Genomic DNA, 21,262 nt, shown 5'->3' with positions numbered 1-21,262 from the left:
AGCAGAATAGCAAAGTGATGCTTCTCAGCCAGCTCCTCCTTGTCATAATGTTCCTTAGCTGCTTTATGGAAATGTTTGACATTCTTGTGCTCTTCTGAGCAGTGTTTTGTTAGATGTGACCATTCTGTATAAATCCAGTTATTGCTCAGGGCTGAGAATCTGCTCACTGTGACCTCTGACTGGTGTTCCTGCTCTCAGTTTGGCTGTAAGGGGGTGTTGTAAGCCTAAAGACATCTGATTTAATGCAAAAGTAACAGAAAAATATAACTCAAAGACTGTGTAATTGTATTGTATTAAAGAATTACATTATAATTAAAGGATAGCTTTCAAAAAAGAAAAAAAAAAGGGTTACATTTTAAAATAATTTAGGTTTTCCTGGTTCAGTTATCCCCACTTTGCCACTGACCAGATTTCTGTGTTCTGATGGCCAACAGGTGGAACCAGCCCTGCTGAATGAGGCTGTTGTGATACTCTCGAAGTAGGCACTATCGAACACCAGGCTTCCTGCTGTGGACCAAATATAGGGGCAGTAAATGCAAAGTTAGCATCTTTAACAGTGTATTTACCTCAGCTGGACTCCGTTTTTCTTCCACTCTATTTGTTGCAAAAATCTTTAAATGTAGGGCAGTCTCAGTTATTGTGGGCTGCATGGCCTATGTGCACACATTTTTCTTTTCAGAGAATTCCAGGCTCTTACTTCAGCTTCCAGTCATCTCACATATTGAATCATGTCACATGCTCAGTTCTATGAAACATCAATTATTTTATGCTACCCATTAAATATTACTTAGTTGAGACACTTTGTTGATGCTGTATGTTTGATTCTGTGCCTATGAGCGTAGTTAATAATGTGTTGATTTTACATATCTCAAAAGATGAAAGGGCTGGAATTACACCCTTGGTTTGAACTGGCAAGTTTTCTTGACTTGATTAGAATTGGATTTAGCAGAGCAATGACCCTCGTCCATCATTTTCAGATGAAGTTGGGGTAATGCACAGGACACTCCCTGCAGAGTAGGAGGACAGGACAACAGAAAATTGGAGCCCTACATTTAGTTGAGGTCGCAATAGCCTTTCAAAGAATGCTCTAATTGTAATTAAATAGAGTAAAAATGTGAGCAAATAAAGATTTTAGGTTGGCACTGCAAACAGTGTAGGTGCTTTTGTGCTAGTCCTGGTTTGGGGAATGGAATTTTAGTTGGTGAAGCATGGATATCAACACACTGATAGAACCGGTCTGTGTGTGCCCATGTGTTGAAGCATTTTCTACTAATACCTCAAAATAAAGGTATTCCAGCTTTGCTTTTGTGGCGCCAAGGAGTGAAACTCAAAAGGACTACAAGGCTTGTTCATCTGCTACTCCAGAAACCCACTGGGAGTTAATCGGCGATTTTTCACAGACGACATCTAATCTATAAGTATAAATTACTTTTCACTCCTATTATGCCTTAATTGAAGAGCACCAATGTGAGACTGCAATAGATGGAGCTTCAGTAATTCTAGCCTCAATTAACTTTGTGTGGATTTGAGTCTTTTTTCCTTCCTTTTCCATGGACTAAGGATAATTCTCTGACATCTTGTATTTATTGAAATTATTGCTAGAAAAGTTAGGGGATATGCATGTGATGAGGGATTCTATAAGACAAGAAGACATAGGCAGGAGTTGTGTGTATGATTTATAAATTAATACAAATCTTTTATGTCCTACTGTTTTGTTTAACAGCTGTACCATCAGCAGTAGCCAAATCCCTCAGGATTCTGCTGGGGAGGAATAGTTTAATAGCAATCATTTTTTGGGTAAATGGCAGTTACCATCTCTGTAAGAGCTACCCTCATCCCATCCTTGACTTCTCTTCAGCTCCCTGCCTTTAAGACACAAAATGTGTGTTGCAGCAGAGTAAAATCACAGTGAAAAAATAAAACACCTTGCTGTCTGGAATAGGAAATTCAGACACAGCAGAAAGCACAGAATTATTCTAGGAGAGGCAGGAGGCTGTGTAGGAAGAGAACAGGCATATGGTGATGCAGTTAATTCTTAGTTACTTCACATTTTACCAGAAGTGATATATATTTACCAGAAAATTAGATTTGATGCCTCTATCTGGGCATATATGCTCTTACAAATGTTTCTGGTGTTCAGCTAATAGCAGTGAAAACAGCATAAGAATCCCACTAGCACAAGCCTGTGGATTAAAGTAGTTGTTTACAACACATTTTTGTTACAGACCTCCCCAAGTTTTCCCTCGTGGCCCAGATAGTCAAAAAAGCATGTTTCTGTTTGCTTTTAATTGGTTTGCTCCTCTGAGAGATCTTTTGCCACTGACAAAAAGCCCAGAGACTCTGAGAGGTCAGCAGGTATAAAGTGGAAAGCCTGCTATGTTTTTCAGCTTTCTCACTGTTGGCTAAAGTCCTTTTCTCTAAATTAGAATATTCCCAGTGCCCCTGGTGCTGCAGCAGGGCAGGTGTGGGTTGGTGGCACAGGCAGGACAAGGAGTTTGTCACCCCCAGAGCAGATGGACAGCTTGTTATCACTGGGGCAAAGATATTGCCACGTGTTCCTGAGGATTTGTTAAGGAATAAATGGAGAATGTGCCACAAGTTTACTTCAAGGAGCAAGGTGAACACAGATAGAAATTCACATGAATAACAGAGCTCTAAGAATGATGCTGATGCTGCTTAAATAGGATTAAGCTTTGCAAAGAGAGAAGGGAAGAGGAAAGGTGGAGGAAGAGAGAAAGAAATAAGATAGAAAAGTTTTATTTCTCAGGCTTTCTCAAAACTTATTAAAATTCCCAGTACTGTCTTCACTGAGCAAGCCACACAAGTCAGATCTTGATTATTTAAGTCTGATGTGTTGTTTAACTCACACATTCAAAAGCAAGGCAGGATTTTTGTGACCTCTACCTGTATTCTACTGTTCATAAAACTTTCCTGAATTGAATCTTATCTCAACAGTCACACATTTCAATGGCCTCCAGTTGTGATTTAAGAATGCAGGCAATGACATACTGAATGGAGTTCTTCATAAATTGGTCCAATGGTTAATCTTTTCTATTTATTTTCAAATAAGGAGATTTGAGTTCACAGTAAATTAGCACCATAATTTCTGAGTTCTGATTGAAAGACTGCACTTCCAAATAGCTGCTAGGCTTCTAACTAGTGATTTGCATATGCAGTTTCACATGAAAACTTCTAACTTCCTTTTCATCAGCTCATGGAATATATATTAGCATTGATTGGACCCTCATTGCAAATCTCAATCCTGGGAAGAAAAATCAAAAATTATGGTGCTGTCCCTCTAAAGTATGAATTTTTCCTTCTAGTGAAATTAAACCCATCCTTTCTCTCAATTACCACACAGTCAAAATTCTGAGAAACTGCATGGTATTATTGGGGGGAAAAAAGCATTAATATGGAGCCAGAGTGACCATTATAAAGTAAAGATGATTCCCAGGCTCAAATCAGAAAAAAATGTTCTCTGGCATGTAATAATCAATTAAAATATATTGCCTAAAGGATGTGTTCTAAGTAGCTGCACATATTACACAGCTTATTACACAGAAAAAAATTCTCAGATATTTTGAGTAGAAAGATCTTTAAGTCCTATATGGGCCATCTTCAAATAAAGAACTCATTTTGCCCAAATCACGAATGAAAATGGAAAGCTGAGTTTCATGGGGTCAGTGTTCATCTTTAAAACCTTGCACATTAAGAACATTGATATTTGTTAACTCTCCTCTACAAAATCTCTTCTGGGTTTGTAGCTGCTGCCTTGAGTTGTATCATCTAAAATGAAAAGTTATGGAATATTTCATGATAGGCCAGCATATCTCAATGGCTGAGCTTGCTACTGGAAATGGGGGTGCTGAGAGAGCACAGGAGAGGGCAGATATTTGGTGCAATGAGCTGTGGGCTGCTTCATTTTGCATATTGCACTACTTGAAGTAAGTAGGACTGGAACAGCTGTGCACTCAATCCTGGTGAAGATAAAAATCCCTCCCTCGGGGCATTGCTTTCTTCTGCCAAGTAGGACAGTCAAGTGTTGGATTTGGCTGTGGACCTTTCTGTTCTCTCATGTAGCCCTTCCTTTTCGTTTGGGCTTGGCCTGAATATTTCGAAAGGATCAGTCCTTGTTTGATTTTTCGTATTCCACACATTATCCTGTAAGATTTTGGTTTGTCCAGGCTGTCTTTCAGGGATGATTTTATTTATATTTTTGTAAAAGTTCTCAGATTTTAGAAGAGCACTGCTAGTGAATTACTTAGTAATATAATGTTCATTTCCTGTGAAGACTATATGCAACTTATAAATGCTTTAAACCAAAACTTGAGTTGTCCTAGAGCATGACCCAGCCATGTACTAGTAACTTTGATTTTTACCTTGTAGAAGGAATTTAAGCAGATGTTCTTTGATTAGCAGCAGAATTTCTTGGGTTTTTTTTATAAAATGAGAATATTTATAGATATTGCTATTTTCTGTAGCAAACCCCATCTCTTTTCCTTGTATTTTTCAAAGAAAAGGACACATTCAAATCAAAGGTGCTCCAGGTGCCTCTTGTGTCCACCCATGCCATAATGTCATTCATCAGCTCTTAAGGCTCACTTCTCCTTTCTAGTATGTGTCAGCACATATCAGTTAAAATCTTGTAGAATTAGTATCTGCTGCTGTATTTCTGAGCCTGGGCTCACCTCCTCCTTTTCCTTTTTGCTTTTACAGCATATCCAGAAATCTGTATTAAAGATCTCAGCTATTGGACTGGCCCCATTGCTTATAGAGCTCTCAAAGCGTCTCTGAGATTGTTATCAGCCTTTCCTTTGACTTCAGTAAAGATCGTCAGCAATAAGTCGCTGCAGAGCCGATCTCCCCTGCGGCTGTGCTGTGCTTGGAGCAGGGCTGCAGGCAGAGATCCCCTTGGATCCTCTGCCAAAGCCTGCCCCACACCACAACCCCCTCTGCAGCCACGGGACGGGCACAGGACAAGGCTGAAATATCAATATCGTGCACACAGAAAATACCCAGAACTTGAGAGCCTCCCTACAACTGTCCTGACATGACAGAAAAGGCAGAGTGGGATAGAAGCACCCACAATGGGAAGGAGAGGCAGATAGAGATTTTTCAAAGCACTCTCAGACTTCTGTCATCTCTTTACTGAAACTTAAAGGCAGTGTCACCCTCTTCTCACAGCCTTCAAAGAATGATGGATTTATAATGTGTTTCAACATCTGCAGGATGCTTAGAATTGTAGAATCATAGAATGGATTGTGTTAGACCTTAAAGATTACCCAGTCCAACTCCCTGCCATGGGCGGGGGAACTTCCACTATCCCAGATTGCTCCAAGTCCCTTCCAACCTGGCCTTGGACAATTCCAGGGATGGGGCAGCCACAGCTCCTCTGTGCCAGGCCCTTACCACCTTCACAGGCAAGAATTTCTTCAGATATCCACTGATTTTGTAGGCTCCAGTGACTTCACTACTGATAATTCAAAGGATTTAGTGCCCTGGGAGGGATGTTTAAAATTGCAACAGTAGACCAATGCTGAAATAGCTCATCAGAGTTCATAGAACATCACACAATCACACACTTTCTTCCTTGCATACTGAAAAAAATGCCAAATGATATATTGGCAAGCTTGTGCATTTACTGATTCAGCCCTGTAAATTGTTTACTTTGGTGAAATGGTTGGGAGTTTCTGAAGGCTGACTGCTGGGGCAGCAGCAGTGACCAAGGAAGTCACCATCTCTGGAAGGATTTAAAAGAGGTGTAGATGTGGCACTTGGGGACATGGGTTAGTGGCTGTCTTGGCAGTGCTGGGTTAATGGTCTTAAAGATCTTTTCCAACTTAAATGATTCCACGATTCTGTGATTCTTGGGTCTGAAACAGCCAGGAAAGGGTGCATCATGATGCACCATGGTACCACACACATTTCATGGAGTTAAGCTAAAATCTTGCACTTCTGAAATCATTAATCTCATTACTAATTTGTATGTGGCAGAAAGCTACAGGAGCAGACAAGAACTTTGCTAATGCTGCAATCACTTTTCTGTATATGAAATGGATTTCACACAAAACACCTGCTTGAGCAGCACTTTCAGAACACTGGCTTGTCTCATTCTCAGGCAGAGGTACACTGCAGATGTCTGTAGAGGAATATTCTTCATGCACTGAATAGTTCATATTCTCCTACATTTTTCTTATGGGAGTTCCTAGTCCTTTTAGCCACCTTATCCCCTATCCATGCCTAAAATAAGCCATTAAAATTAGGAAGTGTGCTGGTCAGCAAAGCAAGGAGCAGTATCCTCTGCTTCATGAATATCATATGGACATTAATGCTCACAGTGCTGCTGCCCATGTAAATCATTCAGATTACTTAGCTGATGTGAATTCTAGAGAGATGGCTAAGGTGAAAACAAATGTGCTCTTTAAGTTTAACCATCTCTCTTAAAATTTGCTTATCTTGCTCACATTCCTATAGTTTAAGGGGCAGTGGAAAATTTCAGTACATTGCAATTACCATTCAATATTAATAGAAGGTGTTGAACTAAAGTCCTAAGCAATGAATCCAGAGGGAATACAAATTCTTTCCTCAAAAACTACTCTGTATTCTTCCACTATGCATTGGTGCATTTATACTTGTGCAATCTAACATTTGCTTTTAACAAAATTAAAGCTGGCATTTGGCTGCACAGGGAATTGTAACTGGAAACCTAGCTAAATTATTATAACACTTGCCTAAACAGGTGGGTAATATTAAAGTCTGAAGTGTTGCTGCTTTCAGAGGCACAACTCTTGGAAAAAAGCCCTTTACACATGTCAGACCAGCTTCTATATGCTCTTGTGCTTTATTTTTAGAGTAGCATTTGTTGTTGCGTATTTTCTCACAGGCAGATATTTTTCTGTGTGTGTTGTGCCCAGCAAGACATTCTGCCCCTGACTTCCATCCAGCCACGAAGGTCACTGGGCCATCAAGCACTCACAGGGACAGAACTCATTAGAGGCATGGTTTGGGTCTCCTGTGATGAGAAATGGCACTTTCATACCCCCCCAGCCTGCACCTGGCCTCTCACTGCATCACTGGCTTGTAGCAGTCCCTTACATTAGGAAAAAAATCTCTCTTGTCCTCCCTCTCTGCATTAATTTGAATTTTCAAATTAGGCCAGAGCTTAAAATAATTCAAACTACCTAAGGTTTTCAGTTAATATTTTAAGTTTCCCAAGTCCATTATTTTATTTACTCTTCAAAAATGCTGGAATCATATTAGAAAAAAGATACATCTGAATAGCAAGCAGAAATAATTACCCAGACAGGTAAGCCTATAAAGCATTAAAATTTATCTTAATACAAAATAGAGGGTCTGGTTGTGGCAGTCTGTATATTTGTCTAACAGACATGTAACAGAGAAATTGTCCAAATGAGCTTAATAAATCTCTTTCTTATACTCACAAAAGACCACATACTCACTTCCATAATTCTATTAGAGTCTGCTCCTCTGGAGGAGAGAGGAGATAAAAGAAGAGATAACCTCTCCATTCAGAATATAAAATAGCAATTGTTCAGCTGATGATTGGAATATTTCCAGTAGAAGGACTTAATTATGGAACAAAATTAGCTCAATCTGACCTTTTTAGAGAATAATGCAAAACTAAGTTTTTTGCAAATGTCTTCCTGGAATAACTGAAATAAGGAATAATTTACTTCCCTCTTTTTACAAGAGCAAAAGGTGGCAGAATATGATAGCAGTGTTCTTGGTGAGATGACAATCCAAAGATAATAATAAGACAGTATGTGCAGAAAGAGATAATATATTTTAATAGACTAGCTGATACAGTTTAAAAACAGAGAAGCTTTCAGACACACAAGACCTTTGCAGCAAGAGCAGCTTTCCCTCAGTGACTCAAAATTGCAAGCTTAATAACTGGATGGTGTAATGGTTGTGTCATAGGACTGCACCAAAATGTGTGGTATCTGTATCCATTACACACTGAAAGCTCCTCTTGGGATAAAGACAAAACCTATTGTTCCAATCTCTGCTTTATCTCAGCGATAAATAGGAATAAGTACCTGCACCCACAGACCAACAGGCTGGGGATGATGCTGGTGTTAAAGCATTTCCCTCCAGGTGTTTAGTTCCATGCATTTATCTGTATTGAGGCACTCCTTGCTAGGAAAAGAAAAAAAAAAAAAACCACAAACTGGAAAGCAAAACCTTATCTGTTTTATCAGTTCCATCTCTGATTTCATGACATTCTGAATGCTCCTAAGCCATGCTGATACCACTGCGTACAAGAAAAAAAGGCATGAACAGGTGGTGATATTAACAGGCTTCTTATGCTTCTGAAAAATGAGATAGAAATGTTTCATGTCATGAAAGTCAACATCAATCATCATCCATCTTGTGCAGATATGGAAATCAGCCAGTGTGGTTCTTGCTGAGGAGGTGTGAGATATTTCTTTTGCATCAGAGCTGTTGCTCTGGACACAAGTCATAATTTGTTTAATATAGATGAATGAGGAGAATATTACTAACACTGCCTTCTTTCCTTTTTTTTTTTAATTTTTATTAAACTGAAAGCTCCCCCTCCTGGCACATTCCCTGAACTGAATGCAGGGTTCCTGACATCTACTTTTAGCAAGAGATTCATGAAGATTCTGTAAAAGTGGTATATTTATAGTCTCCCAAGGATTACCTATTTCCCTATCCAGCTATGAGACTTGATATGATTTAACACCAGGGGTTTGCCCTAAGGCTTTGTCTGTAATTTTAATCTGTTGCTTTTCCAGGCAAAGACTTATGGTTTCTACTTTGTTGCATATCATACAGAGTAAAGAAAGCAACTTTTTCAGTAAGTTTGAGTGTTTGCATTTGTGTTCAGAGTGATCAGTGTAGCTCAGCTATAATCACACCATCTAATTTCCTAATAAATGCCTTGGAATAATTCTAAGAAATCTCCTGGATCTCTTGGAAGCAATGCTGCGGCTCTGCCGAGGGCAGATCCTGACCAGGCTCAGGGAATCTAAAAGGCAGGGAAAGCAAAAAGCAAAGAGGGACTATGTGTTCATGTCACAGTTTTGGTAACTGCTCTCTTCTCATTGCTGCCTGTGCTAGGCACTGCCAGTCCCTCTAATCCCCTGAATCAATGCAGGCACTTCTGTGCTTAATGTGATGAACTGATTTCTCACTGAATTTCCACAGCCATACACTTATGCAAAGAAAGGGGAAGGCTTTCCCAGCGTGTACAGCCACATTTATGAGATCCTGTAGCTCCCATAAATTCCTACATTTTAATTTTGTTCCAGCCCCTGGTACCATCCCTCAGCTCCAAGCAGGCTGGCAAAGGCAGCGACACTGGTTAGGCAGCTTTCATTAGATTTGCCATCGTATTCAAAGACATCATCTCCCCGTGTCCTCAAAAATTATTTATGGAGACAGCATTTTACTGGACCATGAAGCCAAGAATGAATGTTCCTGTGCAGGCAGGATTGTGCTGGGGCAGTGCTTTTACACAGCCATGCTCACCAACACCCTGGCCACACAGAGCAAAGTGAAGCAGAGTAAAATAACATCATAATGATCTCAACTCAGTGCTGAGCTGTAATAGAAAACTGAGAATGAATGAATAAATGAATTATAACTGTGTCTTCCTTTTCTAGGCTTCTCCTGAATATCAAGGGGTATTTTCTTCCATGGTAGTGGTGCTACTTTGCTTTTACTGCAGTTAGGTAATAAACATGGCAGGTTTCAGTTATAGAAGGGTGGATCTTTTAAAGTCTAGCATAGAGTAACAATTCACTACAGATACAATGAATGAAGTATGTCCATTAGCCTTGGTGAATTAGGTCTGGAAGTGGGAGAATTGCTGGCCTGGCACCTTATGCCACTTTCCTCTTCCCTCTCTGCGGTTACAAAAATCAGGATTGTGACCTACACAAACAAAGCTGCTCGCCCTAAATGGAGCAGAGCTCAGCTGCTGAGGCAGGGAGGCCAACGAGCTTCCAGTGCCATTTACAGCAAAGAAGGGCTGTCAGTATAAATGTCTCTATGCACAGGGCAGAACATCAAATGCAAGCTTGCCATTTGAAGCCAAATCAGAGTAATAATAAAGTAACAGATGACACATTCATTATATCCATGAATATAAGTACACACATGCACCTATCTGTATTCTTGTTAAATCCTTGCTATATATATATATACACACATGTGTCTTCTTAGAAATGTCTTAAAAGCTGCTTTTATTGTCATAATGAAAGAGTAGGACTCCTTTGAGAGCCATTTGTCTGCAAAACTACTGTAAACTTCCTTTGAGTAGGCTGTCTGCACTCAAGAGAGTTGAATCAGTAGAACTTTGACGAGACTAGAAGACCCACTGATATCTAATTAATGTGGAAATAATTGTTGTAATCATTGCATTTCTCTACAAAGCATGTACTGAAAAGCAGTTACACGACTTAGTGAGCATCAAATCAGTTTGATATGCAAATGGAGATATGGACTATTTCATAATGCTGGTGGTATTTAAACATTTGTTTATTAAGCTGAGAAAATTCAAAATGTCAACAAATGGGGTCCAAAAGCAATGTCTTTTATCAACAGAGACTTTCTTCAGAGTTTTTACTGTACATTTTACTGTGCTCTCCAGATTACCCCCAAGCTCCTACCCTTTTGGTTTTAAGAGATCATGGAAACATTGACTTCATCCATTTAATGTAGATTCAATTAACTCAGGTTCATGGTTATGGGATGGAGCTCAGGGAGCTGAGAGCTGTTCCCATTGTTCAGCCTGGCCTGTCCTGAGACATGAGCTGCATTTTTGGGTGGAGAAAAAGGTAAATGACAATGAGTTGCCAGGGCAGGACCAAAGAGTCTTTGGGGAATTGAATTCATTGCATCTCAAGCACATGCAAAGCTGCATCCAAGTACAGAAAAGCAACACAGAGTTGATCAAATTATGTACAGAACAACTGCATCTTATCTGTTTCCTACACTTCTACTTTTAAAATCAGTGCAACCAACAAAAAGTCCTTGGGAGGACCTGTTCAGATTTAAATGAGTGTTTTGCCTAGGATGTGTCTTTACTACATATATTTATCATGGTCAAAAGAGTGGGTATCAAATATATTTTATTTCAGAAGAGTAAAATTACAAATTGTTCCCAGAGACTATGGGAAAGTATGTAGTTGCACGATATTTAATAGCATATACTTGTGAAATCTTGGAAGATTTTAACAGGATCACTCAGAAGAACCCTTGCTAACCCCTTCTCTTTTCATTTACTTTGACAGGATTTCTGAGCACTGGGGACCAAGCAGCAAAAGGAAACTATGGCCTCCTTGATCTAATTCAAGCTTTGCGATGGACTAGTGAAAATATTGGGTTCTTTGGTGGTGACCCATTAAGAATAACTGTTTTTGGATCTGGGGCAGGCGGTTCATGCGTCAATCTGTTGACTTTATCCCATTATTCTGAAGGTAACCGTTGGAGCAATTCAACCAAAGGTATTATACAGGTTGCAAATTTTGACAATTTTGGTGTCTGCATGCCACCACCATTAGTACTATGTGATGTTCTGTATATTCTCTTTGTTTCTATGAACTGTTGAGTTCAGCTCAGTATTAAGAAACTTTTTAAAGGCTGTACAAGCCTCCTTCTCCCTCAGCTCTTCTGTGCATGTTTAAATTTTGGGTCACTTTCTTCTTTTTCCTAGGGAGCTTTGTAGAAACACTTTATAGCAGACTTCTGAACGGCATTTTTCTTGGTGCATCATTTTTGTCTCTTTTCTTTCCTACCTAAGGGTGTCTTTTTTGGAAAATCAGTCAGTCATGCTCACAGTAGATGAGGTCATCTATATTCAGACAGTTGTGAAAGGCATGTTTAGTTTCTCCTGAGGAGCAGAATTTAAAGAAAACTAAAATGACAGAGTTTCTCTTTTCAGGCTAACAGCTGAATTGCTTAAAACTATTATTTTGTGTGAAGGAAACAATAACTAGTTCAGAAATCTTTTGTCTGAAACTGCATGGACTTCACTTGCTGTCATCTAATAAAAGAATGGTTGAACGTTTTGCATGCATGATCCAAAATTGTCAAAGCATCCAAGTTGCAAATGGACTTCCTTCTATATGTTTTTTCCTATTCCATAACTAACACATTTTCTCTCTAGTTGAGGCAGGTGGCAGGGAATTAAAATCATGCCGTTTGAGGCACCTAACTTATTCTTTCTATGATTTTTGCACCACAGTTTCACACAGTGTCTCTCATTTGCATGGCTATTGCTTATTGATCATGTTACTTTTGTATAACTGTTTTTACATATTTTTTATCTGTATTAGTTTTATCAGGGACACCACATGGTGTCCTGTGCAGTTAATCCTCCACTAATTTATATTGCTGTATCTCCATGGGGGACTAATTGGCTGGTCATAAAAACATAATTCTGCTGACATTAAAAGAGCTGCATTTCCCCAAAGTCATGTTACAAAGACCACTGAGGTCAATAGAAGTGAGAGATTCTTTAGACCATGCCATTATGCTTTTTTAAATGAGAGAAAAATATAACTTCTACAAGAAGAGTCAAGTGGAAAATAAGACTGTGGTCTAAATTTAAGTCTATTTTCACAATTTGATTTTTAGTGTAATCTTTTTTTCTTCCATAACTACCTGAACTTACATAGGGAATATTTAAAAGAAGATGCTTGTAAAATCAAGATGTAAGCAGTACCTCACTGCACTGTGACCTGAGGATGTCAGTGCGCCATCGTCTTTCATCAGAGCTCTAAAAACCAACTTTCTCATTAAGGATTAACTCCAGGCTGAATGAGGACACCTGGTTTATCTTCCCCTAACTCTTTACTTTGTGTTGAAATCAATCTTCTTGGTGTAACATGACATCAATGCAAAATGCCACATTGACAATATTTGGACAGTCATGTGTTGCCTCTTATCAGCAAATATGCCAACACATGGCCAGAATTCTGCCAGGACCAGACCAGAATTTATTTGGGGAAAACTGAGGCACTTTGATGCCAACAGAGCAGATCAAGGCATTTTAGAGGGGTCTGAAGAAGGTTCAGTAAAAGTAAATTTTTGAGGATTTCTTTTAGAAGCAAACTCATGCTTTGATGAAATTTGGATTAAACAGAACAAATCACCACACTCCCACGTTATGTTTCATTTGGAGGTGGTTAGATCTACCATTAAAAAAAAAAAAAAGAAAAAAGAAAATATTAATTGGTCAGGTTCAAATAAGTAGTTATTTCTTGACATTTCCAAACCCCCTTTTTGTTTCATGTTTTTTCACATTTACATATGAGAGATGGAGAAGGACTTTTCACAAAATCATGCAGTGATAGACGAGGGGGAAGGGCTTCAAACTGACAGAGGGCAGGGTTAGGTCAGATATTATGAGGAAATTCTTCTCTCTGAGGATGGTGAGGCCCTGGCACAGCTGCCCAGAGAAGCTGAGGCTGCCCCATCCCTGGAAGTGTCCAGGACCAGTTTGGATGGGGCTTGGAGCAACCTGGGATAGTGGAAGGTGTCCCTGCCCATGGCAGGGGGTGGAGCTGGATGAGCTTCAAGGTCCCTTCCAAACCAAACCATTCTGGAATTCTGTGATTCTATGATTATCAACCAATCTCTCTCATAAGATGAAATTCAGAAGCTCTCTTTGCTTCTGGCATCTCCCTCTGAAAGATTCCCTTGGCAGTGAGAGGAAGAATTCAGCCTATTTCAAGGTGGAGCTGTTCACAGCCTCCCACCTGCAAGTGGGCAGAGCAGCACCCATCTTCACAAAGTGCTCTTAAAATACAGATGAATATATGCAAATTATTATTACTTACTGTGGTGAGACACTGAATAAGGGTCACAAAGCACTGTGGCCCATTGAACATTTAAATCTTTTTTCCATCAGTCTGAAGCCCATAAGCAACAACAACAACAACAACAATAATAATAATACACATTATCATATAAAAATGTAGTTCTCCATCCTGTGAGGTACAAATTTCTGCCACAAATTCTGTGACAGAATGAAAATAATTTTTCATACTGTTCATTTTTCACCAAATGGTTTGAGTGGAGGAATAGCTCTGTCAGCATTCTTCAGCACAAGGAGGGAATTTTGGTTTCATTTCCTCAGATGGTTTTATGGCCAAAGGACTTGACCACTTTTACTTAATCCAGCATCTGATGTTTATGTAGCACTTAGTAAGCCACAGTGTTTGTATCAGCATTTTCTTACACATAGCTTACACTTTCTGTCCTTGTTCAGACATATTTAGTAAAGCAATAAAGTTAGATTTACACAATATGCAAAAACCCACACACATTATGAATTATCATGAAATACATCTTGGTGAAAATTCAGCTTTGTCATTTAGTTACATTTATTACAATGCCTGGATCCTCTGTGGTAATTCTACTGACTTTGAGCTGATTTATACTCGCTCAATATCTGACCTTATAAACATGCAAATATATTTTAGCTTTTTATAGCTCAAGTTCATTCTTACTTTTACTCATATCTTGCAAGAAAATATTATTTTGGATATGAGTTTTCATAAGTTTAAGAAGCAGCCTGAGTTTATACATTTCAGTCTCTATACCTACCTAATTTGAAGAATTTTTTTATTGGGAGCTAATAAAATGATTTAAATCATTGAATGATTTAAAATTCCTGAGGAGCTTGTTTCCTGCCAGCAAGAGATTCCAACTTATTTTTGAGTGTGCAGAGTCTGGTGCTGCAACAGAAGCTGTAAAAGCATTTCTGATTTGATTTAGAGGCTAGGGAGGTTTTTTTATCAATAGAAATATGTTGCTTATCAATGCAAAAACCATCTTGTGCATAATTGGAATAAATTTCTGTGGTAGGCTGAGAGCCCTGACTCCAGTTCCTCTGGTGGGAGCATCCAGCTATTCATCAAGCATTGCAGAAAGATTCCTGGTGGAACTGAGTGAGGCCAGGTGTCACTTTCAGTTCAAAAGTGACTCCACCAGAGACGGTGGAATGACTCCAGGTGCCCATCTGCACAAGTAAACCAAAATTTTGACCCATATATCTTAAATCAGCGTAACTTTTGAACACTACAGACCATTTTGTATCACCCAGAGTGACCTATAGGAGGCAGAGTCCAGTATAAAATATTTTCCAGTAGTTTGTGCTCAAGTTATGACACTGAAATGAATTTATGTGAAAATGAAAAAAAAACCCAAACTCCTCACAAAACAGCAGAAAGGCCATCATTACCTAAATACTGTCTAAACATCTATTAAATACCACCTAAATTACCTAAATATAGTTTCTGAGCAATATTTTACACAAGGTTCAGTCTTCTTCTCTCTTTCAGAACCCAAAGCACCCTCCTTAAATGGAGTGGAAAAACACAAAGGAAGCACAAGAAATCAAAGCAAGGATGGAGTTCTGATTACACTGAAGCCAATAGCAAAATAATTGTATTAATTCACTAATTCATTGTATTAATCTCACTACAAGAGGGTGAGGCTATCATCCAGGACATGTTTTAAAAATCCTTACAGAAGGGAGAGGAAAACATAAATTTTAATGCATTTTGTTATTTCTTTGGGTAGAATTCCTGGTCCAGGGTGATACTTAAATCAGCATAAATTCAAGTTAAATGCACTGAAGACTTAGGGATTTACTGCAGGTTTATATGCAGTGCCAGATCATTCTCTCTCCCTTAACTGAATACCTGAACATATGTTTAAATATCTGAATTACAAAGCTAAACAGTGTAAAATACATCATTTCCCTTTTTATGTAAGTGGGATCAATATAAACCTGCCTTAAAAAAGCTCCTTACAAGAAAAGATTTTGACTTAGACCACTTATAAATTTAATAGCTGCCTGGTACCTTCTCATCTATTACTCCAGAATATAAACTTTTGCAGTGATACACAATTTAAAAGCACGGCACCTATCAAACCAAGTTCAATTCCAAAGAAAACATTAAAAAGTTTAATAGATTAATTTCACACGTAGTTCTATGCATGCATGCTGATGAAGGCTTGAACAATACCAAAAACTTCAATCCATTTCAGACACTTGATGGTTTTTACTCCAACCTATATGGTGCTTTAATTTTAGGAATTTTTTTTAACCTGATAGTGTTGTCCTACATAAGGTAATGCCACTCCTTTTTCTTTCTGAGTTTCTTTTGAAAATCTGGAGTATATTGAGGGAGAATCATTTGCTTTAGCACATACTGCATTTATTTTTTGCACATTACCTGTAGGTAAAACAGCAGTCAGATCTCACCACCCCTTATATTTAAGTACTATTAAGATTCAGGTATCTCTTCTGTTAAAGTTTTCTATTGTTTCAAAGAACTCCTTTGAATCTTTCAAAGTCTGTGGCTGCTTCAAGGTCGCTTCAGTAGTTTTCAAATATTTCTCCCCACAGGACTTTTTCAAAGAGCAATAGCTCAAAGTGGAACAGCTCTCTCCAGCTGGGCGGTTAGCTTTCAGCCCGCAAAATACGCCAGGATGTTGGCTACAAAAGTTGGTTGCAACATGTCAGACACTGTAGAACTGTGGAATGTCTGCAGAAGAAGCCTTACAGAGAACTTGTCGACCAGGACATCCAACCAGCAAGATACCACATAGCCTTTGGACCAGTCATCGACGGCGACGTGATACCAGACGACCCTCAGATCCTGATGGAGCAGGGAGAGTTCCTCAACTATGACATCATGCTGGGAGTTAACCAAGGGGAAGGGCTGAAGTTTGTTGAAAACATCGTGGACAGCGAAGACGGCATATCAGCCAGCGATTTTGACTTTGCGGTTTCTAATTTCGTCGATAACTTATACGGATACCCCGAAGGCAAAGATATATTGAGGGAAACTATTAAATTTATGTACACAGACTGGGCAGACCGGCACAACCCCGAGACCAGAAGGAAAACACTGCTGGCTTTGTTCACTGATCACCAGTGGGTTGCTCCAGCAGTGGCCACAGCTGATCTTCACTCGAATTTTGGATCGCCTACGTACTTCTATGCCTTCTACCATCATTGCCAGACAGATCAGGTACCTGCATGGGCAGATGCAGCCCATGGAGACGAGGTTCCTTACGTACTAGGAATCCCCATGATTGGTCCTACTGAGTTATTTCCTTGTAATTTCTCCAAAAATGATGTCATGCTAAGTGCAGTGGTGATGACGTACTGGACAAACTTTGCAAAAACTGGGTGAGTACCAGATAATGAATGGTCTTGTAGGCAAACTTTGGATAGAATGGTGCTTTCCATTTGTTATCTCCCTTGGGAATTCCTCTGTACTTGTAGGATGAGCAAGAGATTAAGAATTGAGTTGGATATTTATGTTTACTGTAATGTCCCTTGGCTCACTTAATGTTTTTGGAAAAAGAGGGGGAAAATATCTTTGCAGGCTTCCTGCGAGGAAATTTTAAAATATATACAAAACTAATTAAGGAAACTCTGAAAAAGTGTAAAACTAAGCATTTAACATCTGTGTAGAGTTAAAATCATCTGCATTAGTACCTGCCTTTCCCCTACCACTGATACTTTCATTCCATAAGATAGAAAATGACATAAATATTGCTTCGAATATAATACAGCTTATTTTAGTAGCATATTTTGTCCTAAATTCTCACTTCTGACCATAAAAAATGTGGCTTTAAACTTGGAAAGTTTTGCCATTTTCATTAGCTCTTTTTTTTCACTGGAGTTCAAAAACCTTTGTTACATTTGCCTACTTATTTTTGATTATGCATTGCAGTGAGTTGTGCTCTGCCATGATCCTTCCCCTCTGGAAGGCCACAGATGATTCACAGGAACAGAAATGCAGAGCTGCACGAACTTTATGCTGCTAAAACCAGGAAAAAAATCTTAATGTTTTCTCTGGTGTCTCACAGACATTTGGCCACATCACCACACCCCAGGCAATCTTCCTTCAGCAGCAAAAGATTTCACTGTGAGACACCAATATTTTGGAGAACAAGGAAAGTTGCTGAAGTCTGTGTAAAAGAAGGATTCTTTTGCATAATGCTGTTTCTAATCAATATTATTAAGGCCTCTAATTTTAGGGAATAGCCCTCTACTCTGTTGAAAGGCAGTCTTAAACGTTTAGTATAAAATCTTAATTATGTTAATTTTACAATTCCATTTGAAATGCTTTGTAACATTGGAGATATCTTTTTCTTTCAGTGACCCAAATCAACCAGTGCCGCAAGACACAAAATTCATCCACACAAAACCAAATCGTTTTGAAGAAGTAGCATGGACCAGATATTCTCAGAAAGACCAACTGTATCTTCACATTGGATTAAAACCACGAGTTAAAGAACACTATAGGGCCAATAAAGTGAACCTTTGGTTGGAACTGGTACCTCATCTGCACAATCTTAACGACATTTCACAGTATACCTCTACCACAACTAAAGTGCCATCGACTGATAATACTTTCAGACCCACAAGGAAAAATTCTGTTTCAGTTACTTCAGCCTTTCCTACAGCCAAACAAGACGATCCCAAACAGCAGCCAAGCCCATTTTCAGTGGATCAAAGGGACTACTCAACAGAGTTGAGCGTTACTATCGCAGTTGGCGCATCTTTGCTGTTCCTGAACATTTTGGCCTTTGCAGCGTTGTACTACAAAAAGGACAAGAGGAGACATGATGTCCACAGGAGATGTAGCCCACAACGTACCACTACCAATGATCTCACCCATGCACAAGAAGAGGAGATAATGTCCCTCCAAATGAAGCACACTGACTTGGATCATGAATGTGAGTCCATCCATCCACATGAGGTGGTTCTCAGGACCGCCTGTCCCCCAGACTACACGCTAGCTATGAGGAGGTCTCCTGATGATATCCCCTTAATGACACCCAACACCATCACAATGATCCCCAACACTATACCAGGGATTCAGCCCCTACACACATTCAACACATTTACTGGAGGACAGAACAATACTCTGCCCCATCCTCATCCCCACCCCCATTCACACTCAACAACCAGGGTATAGCCAGACAAGACGAAACAAACTTTTATTTTTCGATGGATTACAGTAGGTGATATTACTGAAGATTACTTGGCTTTCAACCTACAAGACTCTTACTATTTAAATATGGAGGAATATTATGTGAATATACATATCAAGAACATTTGGGGTTTTGAAAAAAAATGAATTGTACATATATCAAATGAACTTAAGAAACAAACAAAACAAAAGAAAAAAAGAAACTAAAAACAAAAAACCCAACTGTTTGCAATTGCTTGAAGCAGTTGTCCTGAATGATACTTTTTCATTCACATTCAAGTATTAATTTTTTGAAGATTTAAGTTACGTAATGGAATTAGGCATGTGCAACACAAACAGGAAAGAACTATGACTGAAAATTTTAAAAACCTATAAATATGCACAAGGGACACACTAATGGAATGTCAGATAATTTTCACCAATTTTTATTTGGACCTGTTTTCTTGTGTAGACCATATTTACATATTTGAATAAGTACACAAAGCACCAATGCTGTTAAGGCCTTAGAAAGGGGCTCATGCTGAAATCTGCCAGTCAGAGAAGTTTTACAGCCTGGCAGGTACAACATTATCACATAAGTGCTGTCAGTATAAAAGTTGTGGGAATAAAGGAAACTGGATATTTTTAGCACGATGTGCATGATAATTTATATGCTTGGTGGCTGTGCTGCTGATTAAGCCGTAATTAAAATTCTTCTCATCCCATTGGAGTTTTTAATAGAAGCTTTCTCCATCAATTGGCACAACCTAAAGAAGTTTTTTAAAGGGGCAAAAGTAATCACAGTAAAATATTTCATGGTAGCTTCTGAAAAAGAAGGGATTGCAACAGTTCTTAAAGGTATTGATGGCATTCTAGGTAAACAGTGGTGGACCCTCACTGATATGAATCCCAGACAAAAAATTGTATACTATTAATGTTCTTTTTCCTTTCCACCTAAATAATTTCTGACTTTGAAATAACTATAACTTTAATGGAATCTCCTTTGATGAAAGATTTATAATTTGCTGTGATTTAATTTCAGAGTATTTTGTTCAAATTGATGAGGTAAAGTGTGTCCAAAAATTTAATTGCAATGACATTTTGCCATTTAAAATTGCCCCAATATTTCCGCTCTGATTACACCTTTCAGTTTATTGTTTCAACTCATGTTGCATGTTAACAAAATTTACTTATAATACTTTAATATAATGTTAATTCCCTTTTTGCTATACATTAGCTTTGTCATTCCAATTAATTCTCTAGACCAGATGGCAAGAGTGTAGAAAAAGAGGGTATATGAGAAAGGGGAGAGAGCCAACAACTGGAAATTTAAAAATCTGGATACTACATATGTTTGTGTGATTTGAAGTGAATGTTCTAAAATCACAAGAAATTTTTCATTCCCCTGTTGCTTTCCAGTAATTCTATACCATGGTCCTTTCAAAACGTTTGTATATGTAATCAGATGTACATTTATATAAAAGAAATAATTGAGATGGACTTAAGAGCACATCCCTGATAAATACTTTCTCTCTTACCTGTACTATATTTCTATTAGACTAAAGTTATGTGATTTTTTTTTACATTTTTTCAAATTACTAGCAATTTTGATAGTTTGTAAGATAATGCGAAGAACTTTCTCTGACAAACTAACTGCAGTAACAGAAACATTTCTTTTCAGTTACTCTTTTTCAAGAATGAAAGCTTATTACACACAAAAATTGTATACTACTTGATGGAAAATTACTTTGTATTTCTTGGCCATATTACTGGTCACTGAGTGAAATAAAGATAATCTGGATAACGAATATTATTCCAATGTTAAGAGACCTGATCTTTGCTCATTAAAGAGCTAAAATGTTTATTGCTGTTTTGTCATTTTTTAATGAAGTAATGGTAACTGTCTCAAATAAAGAGTAATATCTTAAGACCAGTCTGGTTTTTGAAGACATGAGGGTGCCTTCTACAATTAATAAAACTGCATATTTATAGGCCAGCCCCATCATAGCTATTTCTTACAGAAATATGGACATTGTGACTGTCATCACATGTAAATCTCCTCCAGATTTCAGAAATGAGTTAAAAATACAATATTGACACCAAAAAAAAAAAAAAAAAAGGCAAGGAACAGGCCAAATTGAAAAAAATCTGCAATAGTCCATGATGAGAACAAAAAAAATCACCTGGGTTTTTTTAGGTGATTGAACTTTTATTATAAAAGATTGCTGTGAAGTTTAAAGTATGTTTGCTAACATCGAGCGCAGACA

The 21,262-nt window shown here is 38.4% G+C and overlaps 1 protein-coding gene across 1 annotated transcript in view; it reads left to right on the top strand.

The window, feature by feature from the left end:
* NLGN1 (neuroligin 1) overlaps window positions 1-20,857 on the top strand; it is a 374,660-nt gene extending 353,803 nt beyond the window's left edge. Inside the window, 4 exon segments of the mRNA XM_054282372.1 lie at window positions 11,283-11,495; window positions 16,412-16,537; window positions 16,540-17,200; window positions 18,179-20,857. Coding sequence (XP_054138347.1) covers window positions 11,283-11,495; window positions 16,412-16,537; window positions 16,540-17,200; window positions 18,179-19,001 — 1,823 coding nt within the window. The 3' untranslated portion in view covers window positions 19,002-20,857.
* Window positions 20,858-21,262: the final 405 nt, after the last annotated feature.

Source organism: Melozone crissalis, unplaced genomic scaffold (genome assembly GCF_028551555.1).
Source record: "Melozone crissalis strain CALT ecotype California unplaced genomic scaffold, PUWL_Pcris_2 ptg000034l_1, whole genome shotgun sequence".
NCBI classification, from domain to species: Eukaryota; Metazoa; Chordata; class Aves; order Passeriformes; family Passerellidae; genus Melozone; species Melozone crissalis.
The sequence above is the reverse complement of the archived record's forward strand: the minus strand, read 5'-3'. Positions and strand labels throughout refer to the sequence as shown.